We start from the raw sequence: 15,632 nt of genomic DNA on the forward strand, positions 1-15,632 counted from the left end.
CGGAAAGCAAATTCTGCTTTGAGTTGCTTATGAACTGTCTGGGTTAGCTGACATTATAAGTGGACAAGGTGAGCACACCAGTCTGGGTGGGCGGGGTCGTGTGATCTGGAAACACTTTGAGAGTGTATCCCTAATGGACATGCAAAGTGCATTTGACAAGGAGCCCCTCACCTACCAACCTTCTTCCTGGAAAACCTACCCCAATATATTGAATTTGTAAAAGTCACTTGTGCTTTCTTTGTCTCCTGTTGGAGAAATCTTTTTTTATATATACATTTATTTATTTTTTATGTTTGGCTGTGTTGGGTCTTCGTTGCTGCATGCGGGCTTTCTCTGGTTGCGGCGAGCCGGGGCTACTCTTCATTGCGGTGCGTGGGCTTCTCATTGTGGCGGCTTCTCTTGTTGCGGAGCGCGGGCTCTAGGCACGCAGGCTTCAGTAGTTGCAGCACGTGGGCTCAGTAGTTGTGGTATGCGAGCTCTAGAGTGCAGACCCAGTAGTTGTGGCGCACGGGCTTAGTTGCTCCACAGCATGTGGGATCTTCCCAGACCAGGGCTCAAACCCGTGTCGCCTGCATTGGCAGGCAGATTCTTAACCACTGTGCCACCAAAGCCCCATTGGAGAAATCTTTGCCGAACCCAAGATCACTAAGATTTTCTCGTATGCTTTCTTACAAAAATGTTGCAGTTTTAGCTCTTACATTCAGGCGTATGATCCATTTTGAGTTCATTTTTGCGTATGTGTTCTTTATAGAGCTCACTTATCTTTTCCACTTCCATTCTTTTACTGTAATTTCTAAGTTGCTAATTCGCTGCTTGGGGTTACACCTAATTTTCACTACCCTTGTATTTATTCATTCTCCCTTTGTCCATCCGTCCGTCTGTCCATCCATTCATTCATATTAAGCTGCAAATACAAAAGGAAAAGGACAGGAGATTGACTGAGGTGGGCATGAGGCGAGGCCCAAAGACACATGAGTTGTTTAATCCATGTATAGATAAACTAACCAGCCTCTGGATTGGTTGGCTCTGCTAATTTGCATCGGTACCAGAAGACCCGTCTGCCTCATCTGTTGCCTCCACCTATTACCAAGTATACAAAATCACCGTGGATTGGGAGAACAGTTTAAAATGGTATTGCTGCCTAAGAAGCCATCTGTTGTGAAGGCAGTTGTGCCCGCAGATGTGAGCGGTCTGAGTTGTTGGTTGGGCTGGCGGGGCCCTCTGTTATCGGCTGTGTTCACACGAGTTGTTGCTGAGAGGCGGGCATTATCTCTGTAGGGTGGGAATGATCATCACCCACATTTTGCACAACTGAGGCCCAGAGAGGTTAGCATCACGTAGTCTTGGTGAAGGAGAGGGCATCTGAGAGCCGAACCTGCACCTGTAGTTATCTGCCACCTCTGCACTTGGGGAAATGTTGCTGGACTCCGTCTGGGGGCGGGGTGGTGCACAAGTGTTGTTGGCCTTCTGTCATTGTGTGGTTTCCCCTCTGAAGCCCCTGCTGGCCCTGAGACCTGTAGGCCACTCTGCCTGTGCCTGACCGCAGACCAGCACTTTGTGGTTTCTGTGCTACAGGCCTCAGGTTAACCGAAGTCGGGCAACCGTGTGTGGCCCTGTTATTTTAAGTATTGGTAGAGGGGAAGCCCCTTGAATATGACTTTCCTGGCCTTCCAGGGCTGCTGGGCTTTGGACTGCTCCAACATCTGATCTAAAGTGCTGTTTTGTTTTGTTCTTGTTTTTGTTTGGTCCCTGTTCCTTCCAGTGGAGGCCATAGTGGAGTTTGACTACCAGGCCCAGCACGACGATGAGCTGACGATCACCGTGGGTGAGATCATCACCAACATCAGGAAGGAGGATGGAGGCTGGTGGGAGGGACAGATCAATGGCAGGAGAGGTTTGTTCCCTGACAACTTTGTAAGAGTGAGTACAAAGCGAAACCCTTTTCCTGTCTCCTGTGTGGGTTCTACTGCCCAAAGCTGTGGCGGCACTTGAGGAGGAATTTCATGGGACTCTTTAAGAGCTTGACCTCTTGTATGCTGTCAAGAGGAGCACGTATAGCTTTGCCCTTCATATCGGGGGATACTTGTTTTGAAATCACTTTCTTAAGGCCCGGAATGTTCTCTTTCCAAACTGTGTATCACTTAGAAAATGCTGGAAAAATGTCAAGCTTGTCAAATTGTTTTATTTGTGGACTTTTTTTTATGCTTTGATAGTTTCAAAGACTCTTGCCCTTTACCATTCCATTCAAAATGGAGGTGAAACTCAGTTTTGACCACTTAAATCAAGTAGCAGTCAAACTAAATGCAGAATTCCAATTATGCCATGTTTCTAGCTTTGTATCATATTGCTTTCTTGATAGGAGCAGTATTATTTTCTTTTTCCCCTTCATGGCCATGAAGCATTGAGTAAAATCTGTTTTTTCAGTAAGGTTTTGAAAATTATGCTCTTTGCAGAAGGGTTAATTACAAAAAATGTAACTCAGTCGTGTTAAGAAATTTCATACCACACAGTTGTAAATAATAGTGGGAATTAGGTTAAAAAAGGGGGGGGGGCGGGAAATCACCTGCAGGCTGATCCCAGAGGGAAATACCAAGTGGGTCTAAAAAGTCCCTGGACTGTATCCTTCCTGCCCAGCGCTGGGCCAGATGGGCCTGTTCTTGGTGGGGAGAGCTGTGTGCAGGAATCCCCGGGGCCCCTGCTGTAGTTCCGGTGGCACCAGACCATGCCTGAGACCTGGGGCCATAGGGGGCAGGTGGTGTAGGGGACGCTGGGCCCAGAGAAGCAGGTGCCCCCCTTAAAGAGCCGTGTGGGCTACGTGGGAGGGTTTTATGGAAGGGGGTTGTTGAGGAAGAACAGTGATATGCTCCAGGCTTCACCCCCTGGGCCCTCTACCGGTACCCCGCCCCCAGTCTAGAACAAATAGAAAGCCAGTTTCATCTTTCTTCAGGATCTTGCCTCAGAGGATCCTGCTAACTTTTTCCTTGTCCTTTCTTCTTGGTGTGCAGAAAGCTGGGGAGAGTTTTGTGGGTTACATGCTGATAAACCTTGCTTTCTGTGAACAGTCGTGGGAGGATAGACATTTTTTCTTGGACTACAGTTGAACCTGGCAGCCCTCTCTCTCCCATTTTAAGAGGAGGAAAGTCTCACATCTGGGGCCCCTTGGGTTGAGTCTACTGATGTGTAAATGAGGGTGAATCCTTTTGCCCTTCCAAACAAAATCCCCAATTTGGGGACAAGGACCATCCTTGAAGTTCAGCCAAATTCTGGGTTGGAAGGGGGACTTTTCTGGATAAAAGAGGCAAAGCTTTCAGTGAAGATGAAGGAGGAAGGAGTGAGAGGGGAGGACCGTGGGAAGGAGAAGGGACTCCAACTCCAGTTTAGAAGGTGGGCCCCGCTTTGGAAGCCTTTAATGTGTCCTGTTGGCTTATTCCAAACCACAAATCCACAGCCTCTGAAACCTCGAGGTTGGCCTTTGCTCAGGGCCGGGGCACCATAAGCGTTTGTGGAGGCCAGGGCAGGGAGGGCAACGCGGGAAGAGCCCCGGGAGCACCGGGGAACAGGAGCTCGTCACTGTGACCAGGGCGGGGTGATGTGCTTCACCGCCAGGACCTCTATCCAGCCCGCTCCATTCGCTCGGCCTTGGGCTGGGCCAGCGTGGGCCACGGCAGCGGATCCTGCCCCACGGTGGCCCACGCGCTTTGTCTCAAGGGGAGGCTGGTGGGAGATGGCGGGAGGGAGGGAGGCCAGCAAGGTCAGGGGTTATCCCGCCGGCTCCCCGCTCTAGGCTTGCCTGGGTCTGGCTGTGTCCCTCTGCCAGATGGTGGCTGCTCCCATCAAGTCCCTTTCTTCTATACGTTCCTTTCCCCTCATCCCGGCAGGCCTGGGGCTCCCTTGTCTCTAGCCCTCAGCTGCCTCCCCGGAGCGTCTCTCTACCTCACCTACTTTGTAAAAGCCTCTTTATTAATCCCACCTCAGATTACCTAACTCGAGTGTGCCATCTGGGTTTCTCCCCCTCCCGAGCCCGACTGCCTCATCAGGCTAGTCTGAGGATTAGAGGAGACAGTGCGTGGAAATCACTTAGCATGTGGCCGGCCACCTTCCGAGTGTGCCGCTGTCCCTGTGGTGAAGGAAGGGACCCTCTCCCCTGGCCTGGAAGCCCCTGCCCTTGCCTAACACTTGTCTCACCTCGGCTAGAGCACCTCCAGGGCAGGGAAGTCTCATGCTTGGGAGGTGCTTGTTCCACCTGGGCCAGAAAGGATGTGGCAGGACCGGCTGGGGCTGTACCACTTGTGGCTGTTAGACTTGGCAGAAAAAGAAACTTCTCTTCTTTCGGATGGCTGAGTCTATCTTCAAGTCTTCACCCACTGGGAATGTTTTAGGCCTATTATTGAAAATCCAGTAGGTGGAGGCCGTAGGGTTTAACAATAAAGAACACTGCCATAGAGAGTTCTAGAAGCTGAAAATACATCTTTAGGTACTAATAATCATATTGGCATAAGTTCACAGTTTTGGAAGTGGGTTTACACATGCCTTATTTGGCTTAAGAATCATCTGTCCCCAGACTGAATTGGGTAATCTTGTGGCATCCCGTTGCTTATTTGTGTACCTTTATGCCAGTGTTACCGCTGTCAGAGAGCTTACCTTAAGCATTTTCTTGATTCATTTATCGGATCCTTAAACAGTGTCCCAAATGAACCTGATCCCCTAAAGTTTGGGGATTCAGTACCCACCCACAACTCTGTATTGTCTCAATTTCTCAAAGGAAAAATACCAGGCAGTCCGGCCATCCCATCGTTAAGAAGATGCCTGGGCTTTGCCAGCTCTGGGGCTGAAATTTGTTGGCACCCGTAAATGTACCTAACCAGGCCCCGTGGCTTTTTGGGTTTGTTCCTCTTTTTCTTTTATTTAGTTAGTTATTATTTAATTTATTTACTGTACATGTAGAAGAAGAATCTTTTAAAATCCCTCTTCCCTTTCTTCTCTATACCTCTCTCTCATCCACTTCTTTTAGAATACATTTTTCTTTATCCCTCCTCCTTTAAAAAATTTATTCATTTTCAGGTGCGATTTACATAGAGTAAAATGTTGAAGTCATAATTGTATGGCTTGATAATTTTTTTAATGTAAGTGCGTGCCTCTGTAAGCATCATCCAGATCAATTTTATTTCTATCCCTCTAGAAAGTTCCATCATGCCTTTTCCCAGTCATTCCCCCTCTCATAGGTAATCTGTCATCATAGGTTAGTTTTGCCTGTACTGGAGCTTCATGTAAATGGAATCATACAATATGTGCTCTTTTATATATGGCTACTTTTGCACAACAGAATGTTGTTGTGTATAGCAGTACTTTGTTCTTGCTGTATAGTATCCCATTTTATGAATAAACTGTAATTTGTTTATCTACTCTCCTGTGGAAGGACATTTGGGTTGTTTCCAGTTTGGGTATTTTATGGAGACAGGCACTCATTTCTCTTGTGTATATACGTGTAGGAGTGGAATTACTGCCCTCCCTCACTTTCAACATATATGTTTTTCTCTGTTTACATATGTGGCCTCTGTGGAGGAGGGGTGTCCCACCTGTGCTGGGGCCTCATTTGTGCCTGAATGTGCTGGTCTTTGCATGGTTGACCTTTTGAGTATGACCGCTGAGGGGTCCTTAAGCACAGAACTCAATGTCCCAGGGATCATTTGATTGTTGGGCCCATGAACTATCAAAGGCTCATTCTTAGATTGTTAAAAACATGCCAGTAGAGAGCATGTGTCAAAGTTTTATTGAACTCATCTAATGAGAGAACTAGCATAATAACAAAACTGATTCAGTGAGGATGTGAGGAACTGATTAAAAAGTCCATGGAAAGAGGAGTGTTCAAAGAAGATCAAAATGAAAACAACATTGTAAATTCAACTATACTTCAATAAAATTTTTAAAAAAAGGACAAAGAAGATCAAAATGGGTTCATGTCTTAGAGGACAGTAAAGTCTTAACCTCTGGGGTTATCATCTCTACCAGAAAAGAAAAAGAGGCTATGGCGTACCTTATTGTTTTTCTACATGTTATCCTCGGACTTTTATAGAGTTGTAAAATGTCCTAATAAAGTGTTGGTTAAGTCAGGTTATGTTTTCAGAGGGAATCAGATGACCCTTCGTGGTGCGGGGGGCACACTTATTAGAAAATGGATCAGCATGACGTTAAAAGTTCACACGATGATCATTTTTGGCTTCATTTCCAAGTTTTGGGTATTTTTTTTCTGTATAGACCACAATAGAGCATAATATGGGATATAATAGTAGGAGTCACTAGGATGAAATCCTCAAAGTCATTCATTTTAAAAAAAAATGGCTGCCCTCCTGAGACCTGAAACTACCACCTAGAACAGAAGGACAGCCACCAATGAGAGGCAGATGTGGGCTCTCTCACAGGGGTTCATTTTCCCCATGTTGGATTCACTGACCAGTGTCCCCCTTTCAGAACCTTACCTCAGAGGCAGACAACAGTGGCCATGAGTCCAGCAAAGGATTTATTAGCAGCCTTTTCCTGAGTTCTCCTGACATGTATCCACAGACAGACAAAGGAATTTCAAAAGGCAGAGGCCTTGAACCCATGGCTTGGGCCGCCATGCACGGGTCTGCCTGCTTTGGGGGGCGACCTTTGGTGAGGGGCAGCGGGACCCAGGCTCTTGAGTAGAAAGCAGGACACTGCAGCAGGGGTTAAAAGAATGTGCTTGTTGATCTTTAAGTCGCTCTGCGCGCATAACACTAGCACGCGCCGCAGCCACAGGCCCCTTTGTCGAAGGCCGAGGTGTGTTTACTTGTAGTTGCAGGTCTTCTGCTGAGTGTAACAGTTTTCAGCTGTTTCCTATTGCCTCAGCTTTCATCTGCTAGGTGTTTTAGATCTCTCTCTGGCGTATCCAGAGCCTTTTTTGTATTTGTGTAAAGTGGCTGGTGAAAATGGTCATATTTTTCATCGATGAGGTGGAAGGTGAGGCCTTTGCCTATTTGCACCAGTCTGAGACAAAGCTCACGCTTACTTTGCTTGTCTTGATTTCAGAAAGAATCACAAATTTACTTCAGCAAGTGGCATAACAGAGAGATTTCCAAGTTGCTATTCTATACTCAGAGACCCTGAAGTAGATCTCTTGGATCCCATTTCACTTTGCTTTTTCACCCCAAGGGCCACTGATTTTGTGAAGTGTATGGGATATTGTCTTCAAGGTACTTGTGTCTCTTGGAAAGGCGGCGCGAGTTTTCCAGGCGTGTTTCATAGTGTGCGCAGCCTCGTCCTGCGCACGACTCTCGTGGTGATGTGCTCGGGGGTGGGGGTCAAGCCGAACTCCTCAGGGAGCGTTTACCGGGCTGCGACGTGCTGGCACCAGAGGCTGTGAGCACAAATGAGACGCCTGAAAAGGAACAAGGTATCATTACGAATGTAACTTCTTCCACAGGAGGACAGTGTTAGCTCCTGTGACCTGGCCTTTGGTCACACTTTACTCTGGGGCACACATGCTAGACATTGTTCTGCAAATATGGTCCTGATTAAAATGCCACTTGTGAGGGTTTTGACTGGATTCATCAGGCAGCTCTGTTGGAACACGCTAAGTGAACCTACAGTTATCTTTTGGCCCTGATTGTTGTGTTACTTTATGGAATAATAATGACAACATTCTGGCTGCCTGGCTTTGTATGCATTATGTATAATCTGCTCGTGTCTGTCTGTGTACAAGGACTAAAATTTGTTGAACACTTAACGCCAGGCAGGAGTGAGCCTAAGCCCTTCACATGCTTTATCTCATTAAATCCTTTACACCCGTCTATGGCATAGATACCATTTTTTTATCACGCCCATTTTTTAGAAGAGATAACTGAGGCATCTTAAGGTTAAAAGACTTACAAGCTATGAGGAGCAGAGAACTTTGGAACTTGAGCAGACTGGCGCCAGACCCTGAGCTCAAGCAGGCAGCATTATCTGGGTGTCCAAATTGTCCTGATGGGGTTAAGCCCCTCACCATTATTACCCGCTGCATCCTGCCTTCCCCAAGTGTCCTGTCAATATTTTGCACATTTGTACCACTTGGAGAGAAGTCTCTCAGTTACTCTGCTAGTCTTTTTTTTTTTTTTAACTTTTATTTACTTTTACTTTTGGCTGCGTTGGGTCTTCATTACTACACACGGGCTTTCTCTAGTTGCGGCGAGCGGGGGCTACTCTTCGTTGCAGTGCGCAGGCTTCTCATTGCGGTGGCTTCTCTTGTGGAGCATGGGCTCAGCAGTTGTGGCACGCCAGCTCTAGAGTGCAGACTCAGTACTTGTGGCACGCGGGCTTAGTTGCTCCGTAGCATGTAGGATCTTCCCGGACCAGGGCTCAAACTCGTGTCCCCTGCATTGGCAGGCGGATTCTTAACTACTGCGCCACCAGGGAAGCCCCTGCTAGTCTTGAGTTAATAAAAAATTACGAAGTTACTTTACAAGTGGCATCAAGTAGAGATTTCCAGGTTGCTATTCTATATTCAGAATCATGGTTGTGAACTTGTTTTCTGCATTTTAAAGGATTCTCTTCAGAAATCAGGTATTTCAACTCAAAAGAGCAATCTTTGCCTGGATTTATGGGCTGGTGCTGTTTTTCCTATGAATTCTGAAAGCAAGTCAGTTCGGGAAAATATTTCATTTTACTCATTTGTAAGGAGGCTTGTTATTTTGTGGTGTTTAGGGTATGCTTTTCAGAAGGATCTTGGTTGTCTTTTCTTAGAGTGGTAAATAATCCAGTTGTGTGACTATCTAGTTGTTCCCCATCCGTGGGGCCCTTGCAAACAACCAATTCCAACTCGAATTATTCTTTAAACTTTCAATATATAGTTTTCTTTTAGGGAACAAAATCTTAAAATTAACAACTGGAGCCTGTTAGATGCTGTTATAAAAAATGGTACTCGGGCTTCCCTGGTGGCGCAGTGGTTGAGAGTCCACCTGTTGATGCAGTGGACACGGGTTCGTGCCCCGGTCCGGGAAGATCCCACATGCCGTGGAGCGGCTGGGCCGGTGAGCCATGGCCGCTGAGCCTGCGCTTCTGGAGCCTGTGCTCCGCAACGGGAGAGGCCACAGCAGTGAGAGGGCTGCGTACCAAAAAAAAAAAAAAAAAGGTACTCCAGGAAGGGTCCGGAGTAATTAAAGACAAGTGTGTTGCCAATAAAAGCCACACCAGTTGGCTGATTCCTCAGGCTTTGCCACTTGCAACGCAGGATGTGTGTGTGTGTGTGTGTGTGTGTGTGTGTGTGTGTGTGTGTGTGTGTGTGTGTGTGTGTGTGTGTGTGTGTGTGTGTGTGTGTGTGTGTGTGTGTGTGTGTGTGTGTGTGTGTGTGTGTGTGTGTGTGGAGGGGTGTCTTGTGACTCAGGGAGAGTGGTCCCCTGACTGAGTTGATCTTGCTGATTATGCATAATGGAGTTTTATTTTCTTAATGACCGGATTATCGAATCTGAGCTTAGAAAGGGACTTGGGAATCATGTGTTTCAACCCCCAGCTTTCTAACAGGTCAAAATCTAAACCATGTAAGATGTTGCTGTGATCATTACTGGACACTTAAACTTGTATAGTGTGGCTGTCCCACAGGGGACCCTAAACCAGTGAGTCTCCATCCAGTCTGGCCCTGCTCCAGGCACACTGCATCGTCAGAAGTTTGGAGTAGGGGCAGGAGTTGGTGTAGGGGCCTTGGAATATTTTTAAAAATTCATGTGACTTGCTGCTTGATGAAGCTTGGGCACTCCTTTTGTACAATGGGACTGATGGGCAGTGTCATCCTCTTTAATATCTTTTCTCAAGCACATGGCTTGGTAGCCTGTGACCTGTAGTTCTACATTTGAAAATATTATGTTATTTCTAAAGTATGTTTATGAATATATAAGGAAACATAATCATGCTAGAAATTGTAAAAACAAATGTGTACCACAAATACAAAAACAACGTACCAATATGTAAACAATGCTCTATGTGAGTCCATTAGAATTAATACATGCTGATTGCAGATACTCTGGATTAACTAAACACTGGACTAAACGCTGCCTTCTACCCAGTGGTAGTGAGGTGGGCAGAATTTCTAGCAATGGTCCCCAAGATTCCACTCCTTGAATCCCCAGAACCTGTGAATGTGATGAGCTATCATTCCAGTAATTGTGTTATGTTATATGGTGCAGTTGACTTTACAAAAGAGAGATATTCAGGGGGGCTTAATCATAGCACGTGAGCCATTAAAAGAAGAGAAATTTCTCTGCCTAGTGGCAGAAGAGGAAGTCAGAGAGATTGAAACTGTGAGGAGGACTTGTGGCTTTGAAGATGGAGTGGTCATGTGAGAAGGCATACAGGCAACTTTATTGGAGCAGAGAGCAAACGTTGGCTAGCAGCCAGCAAGGAAATGGAGACCTCAGACCTCCTGCTTCAAAAATTGGATTCTGCCAACAACCTGAGTGAGCTTGGAAGTGGATTGTCCTCCCAAGCCTCTAGATAAGAGTCCAGCCTGGTTGTGTGTGGCTTAAAATACAGATAGCAAACTGTATCTGGGGCAGTTTGCTCCTTCCCTACTGGCATATTGTCAGTGGAGACCAAATGGGAAGTCTGGACTCTCACCCTCTGCCCTGGGCTCAGCAGTAGTAAGTGGCCCCCCTCACCCTCTCCACTAGATAGTGGGGAAGATGTTGCGGAGGAGGGAGCTGGAGAAAGGGATTCATTAAACCCATGTAGGAAATCTTGAGCAAAATCCTGACCAACACGTACATGAATCTGACCAGAATTAATGTGCCAAAAAGTTTGAGAAAATAAACTACAGTGTGAAATGCCACCCAAGTTTTCAGAGTGACCTCTAGGTAACACAAATGAAGAAGACCAGAATAGCCTTGCAAGGGCTCTAGAAACTAAACTGTCATGGCATCACAGCCCGCAAAAGTAGCCCAGGATCTATATGCTTAATCTAAATAGGGTCAGTGCCTGCTAAATTTAAATAGGATCCAGAGTCTTATAACATAATAGCTCAAATGCCCAGGATACGGTAAAAAAAAAAAAAAAATCACCTGTCATACCAAGAACCAGGAAAATTGGAACTTAAATGAGAAGGCAATCAACAGATACCAACACTGGGAAGACTCAGATGTTGGAACTGTCTGACAAAAGCAGCCATCAGAAAAATGCTTTAATGAGCAATTACAAACACTATTGAAACAAACAAATAATTAGAAAATCTCAGCAAAAATTAGAGGTATTAAAAAAATGGAAATTATAGAACTGAAAAATAAATCACCATATTAAGTTCACTGGATGAGCTTAATAATAGAGATGACAGAGGAAAGAATCAATGAAGTTGAAGACAGATCAATAAAATTTACCCTATCTGTTGTCCAGACAACAGATGGAAACTAGTCTAAAAAAAAAAAAATGAACAGAGCCTCAGAGACCTTTGGTACAATAACATTAGGTCTAACATTTGTGTCACTGGAGTCCCAGAAGGAGAAGAGAAGACTATAGAAATAAAAAGCATTCGAAGAAATTATGGGTGAAAACTCTCCAAATTGGGCAAAAGGGATAAACCATCAGAATCAAGAAGCTGAGCAAAACCCAAACAGGATAAACCCAAAGAAATCTATGCCAAGACACATAATAATCAAACTTCTCAAAACTTCTTTGTCTTTAGACAAAGAAAAAACAGAGAGTGAGAAACAATGTTTTACCCATAGCAGCAGAATGATTTGAATGACAGTGGATTTCTAATATGAAATCATGGAGTCTAGAAGGAAGCGCACAGCATTTTCAAGTGCTGAACAAAAAGAACGTTCCACTCTGAGTTCTACATCTGGTGAAAATATCCTTCAGGAATAAAGAGAAAATAAAAACACTCTCAGACGAAGGAAAACAAAGAAAATTTGTCAACAGCAGACCCACCAATAATGGCTAAAGAAAGTTCTCTAAACAGAAAAGTAAATGATAACAGGAGGAGGCCTGGAACTCCAGAAAGAAAACAAAACAAAACAAAACAAAAACAGTGGATGGGTAAAAATAGAAGTACGTTTAATAGGCTGTTTTTATCCTCATTAGCTTTTAAAATTATGTTTAATGGTTGAAGCATAAGTTATAATATCTGGTGTGATGTCAATATATGTAGAGATACTATATGAGAAAATTATGTTTAAAAAGTGGGGAGAGGGGACTTCCCTGGTGGTCCAGTGGTTAAGACTCTGTGCTCCCAATGCAGAGGGCCCGGGTTTGATCCCTGGTCAGGGAACTAGATGGCGCAACTGGGAGCCTGCCGCAGCTAAGGCCTGGCGCAGCCAAATAAATAATTAAGACCTGGCGCAGCCAAATAAATAAATATTTTTTTAAAAGAATATTAAAAAGTGGGGAGAGAGGGACTTCCCTGGTCACACAGTGGTTAAGAATCCACCTGCCAATGCAGGGGACACGGGTTCAAGCCCTGGTCTGGGAAGATCCCACATGCTGCGGAGCAACTAAGCCCATGTACCACAACTACTGAGCCTGCCTGCTGCAGCTACTGAAGCCCACGTGCCTAGAGCCTGTGCTCCGCAACAAGAGAAGCCACCGCGGTGAGAAGCCCATGCACCGCAACAAAGAGTAGCCCCCGCTTGCCACAGCTAGAGAAAGCCTGCGTGCAGCAACGAAGACCCAAATGGAAGTAAGGTTTCTACACTTCACTTGAAATGGGAAAGCATTGATACCAGTAGTCTCTGGTAAGTTCCATATGTATATTGTAATAACCGAAAAAAAAAAACCCAAACCACTAAAAAACTAAAAACCAATAAAAAACTATACAATGAGATATACTCAAAACATCTATAGATAAATGTACAAGTAACTCACAGGAAGGCAAGAAAAAGGGGAAAGAGGAATGATAAACAGGAAACAAAGAGAAAACAAATAATACAATGGCACACCTAAGCCCTAACATCAATAATTACTTTAAGTGTAAATGGTCTACATATACCAATTGATAGAGATAACAGAATGGATAAAAAATGTGACTTAACCATGTGCTGTTTACAAGAAACTCACTTTAAATATATTGCTATAGGTGCATTAAAAGTAAAAGGTTGGAAAAAGGTATACCATGTAAAAATTAATTTTAAAAAAAGCAGGAATGGCTATGTATAATATCAGATGAAGTAGACTAGAGAGCAAAGAAAATTACCTGAGACAAAGAGGGACATTACACAATGATGAAAATGTCATTACACTAAGAAAACACAACAATCCTAAATATGTATGAACCAAACAACAGAGCTGCAAAGTACATGAAGCAAAAACGGATAGACCTGAAAGACAGACACATCCACAATAATAATAGTTGGGAACTTCAGCATCTCTCTCTCAGCATTTGAAAGAACTACTAAATAAGGTATCAGCAAGGATATAGAAGAACTGAACAGCATTATCAACCAAGCAGTTCTAATTAATATTTATAGAACACTCCACTCAAAAAAGAGCCTAAAACACATCTTTTTCAAGTACTCATGAAACATTTACCAAGTTAGACCATACCCTGGGTCATAAAACTGACCTCAATTTATTTAAAGGAGTGGAAATAATACAGAGTATGTTCTCTGACCATAATGTAATCAAACTAGAAGCCGACAACAGAAAGATAACAGGAAGATCTCCAAACACTTGGAAATCAAATAACACACTTCTGAATAATTCATAAGTCAAAGGGGAAGTCTCAAAGCAAATTTTTAAAAATACATCAAGGTGAATGAAAATGAAAACACAGCATATTAAAGTTTATGGGACACAGCTAAGGTAGTGCTGAGAGGAAATTTTATAGCACTAAATATTTAAGTCAGCATGGAGGAAAGATCTGAAATCAGTAATCTAAGTTCCTACCTCAAGAAACTAGAAAGAGAAAAGATCCCCTGCCCCCACCAAAGCAAGCAGAAGAAAGGAAATAATGAAGATAAGAGCAGGAATCATTGAAGTTGAACACAGAAAATCAACAGAGAAAATCAGTGAAAAAGCTGGTTCTTTAAAAAGATCAGTAAAATGGTTAAATCTTTAAGATGACTGAAAAAGATAAAAAAGAAGATATAAATTGCAATATTAAGAATAAAACAGGGGTTATCACTACAGATCCTGCAGCTATTAAAAAGACAGTAAGAGAATACCACAAAGAATTCTATACACATACATTTGACAATTTAGATGAAATGGACCAATTTCTTGAATATCACAAACTACCAAAACTCATCCAAGATGAAATAGGTAATCTCAGTAGTCCTATAACTGTTAAAGAAATTGAATTCATAATTTAAAAGCTTCCAAAAAAGAAATCTCCAAGACTAGAAGGTTTCTTTGGAGATTTCCACTAAACATTTAAAGAACAGGCACCAATTCTACATAATCTCTTCCAGAAAATACAAGAGGAGAGAATGCCTTCTTGTTCATTTTATAGGGCCATTACAACTTGATACCCAAACCAGACAGACAGTATGAAAACCCAACAAACCAATATCCCTCAAGAGCATAGACACAAAAATCCTCAGCAAAGTACTAGGAAGACAAATCCAGCAACATATAAGAAGAATTATGTACTATGACCAAGTGAGGTTTATTCTAGGTATGGAAGGCTGCTTCATTGTTTGAAAATCAATGAATGTAATCCACCATATCACCAGACTACAGGAGGAAAAAATAATCACATAATCCTATCAATTGATGCAGAAAAATCATTTGACAAAATTCAACACCGATTCATGATAAAAACTCTTAGCAAAGTAGGAATATAGGGGAATTTCCCCAGCTCGATAAAGAGCATCTACAGTTAACATCATGCTAAAAGTGGTGAAAGACTGAATGCTTCCCCCGCCCCCGGAACAGGAACAAGGCAAGGATATCTGTTCTCACTAGTCTTATTCAGCACAGTACTGGAGGTCCTAGTTAGCACAATGCTGAGAAAAGAAATATAAGGCATACGAATTGGAAAGGAAGAATAAAACTGTCCCTGTTTGCAGATGACATGATTCTCTATGTAGGAAATCCCAAAAATCTACAAAATAACTCCTGGAACTAATAAGTAAATTCAGCAAGATCACAGGATACAAGGTCCACACACAAAAATTATTTCTCTGTCCTAGAAATGAACACATGGAAACACAAATTAAAAGCACAATACCATTTATAATCAATCCTAAAACAATTGAAATACTTAGGTATAAATCTAACAAAACATGGACATGATGTGTGTGCTGAAGCTACAGAATGTTGATGAAGGTATTCACAGGCGATCGAGATAAATGGATAGGCAGATACCATGTTCGTGAATTGGAAAAGTCAACAAGGTAAAGATGTTCGTTCTCCCCAAATCTATAGGTTTACTGTAGTTCCTGTCAAAGTCCCAGTAAAGTGTTTTTTTGTAGACTAGCTTATTTTTCAATTTATATGGAAAATCAAAGGAATTAGAATAGGTAAAACAAGTTTGAAAAAGAAGAACAAAGTAGAAGGCATCTATTCGATTTTATGACTTACTTTAATAGCTAAAGTAATTAAGACAGTGTGGTATTGGTGGAGGGATAGACACCGAGGTCAATGGAACAGAATAGAGAACCCAGAAATAGACCCACACAAATAGGTCCAGCTGATCTTTGACAAAGGTACAA

General features: G+C 43.4%; 1 protein-coding gene across 4 annotated transcripts in view; it reads left to right on the forward strand.

Moving 5' to 3' along the window:
- Positions 1–15,632, forward strand: part of SH3KBP1 (SH3 domain containing kinase binding protein 1) — a 344,191-nt gene that overhangs the window by 46,687 nt on the left and 281,872 nt on the right. For all 4 annotated transcript variants that reach the window (XM_060136885.1, XM_060136886.1, XM_060136881.1 and 1 more), the window contains exon 2: positions 1,763–1,920. In XM_060136885.1, the coding sequence (XP_059992868.1) occupies positions 1,763–1,920 (158 nt within the window). The remainder of the gene's footprint in view (positions 1–1,762; positions 1,921–15,632) is intronic.

This window comes from Lagenorhynchus albirostris, chromosome X, assembly GCF_949774975.1.
Source record: "Lagenorhynchus albirostris chromosome X, mLagAlb1.1, whole genome shotgun sequence".
NCBI lineage: Eukaryota > Metazoa > Chordata > Mammalia > Artiodactyla > Delphinidae > Lagenorhynchus > Lagenorhynchus albirostris.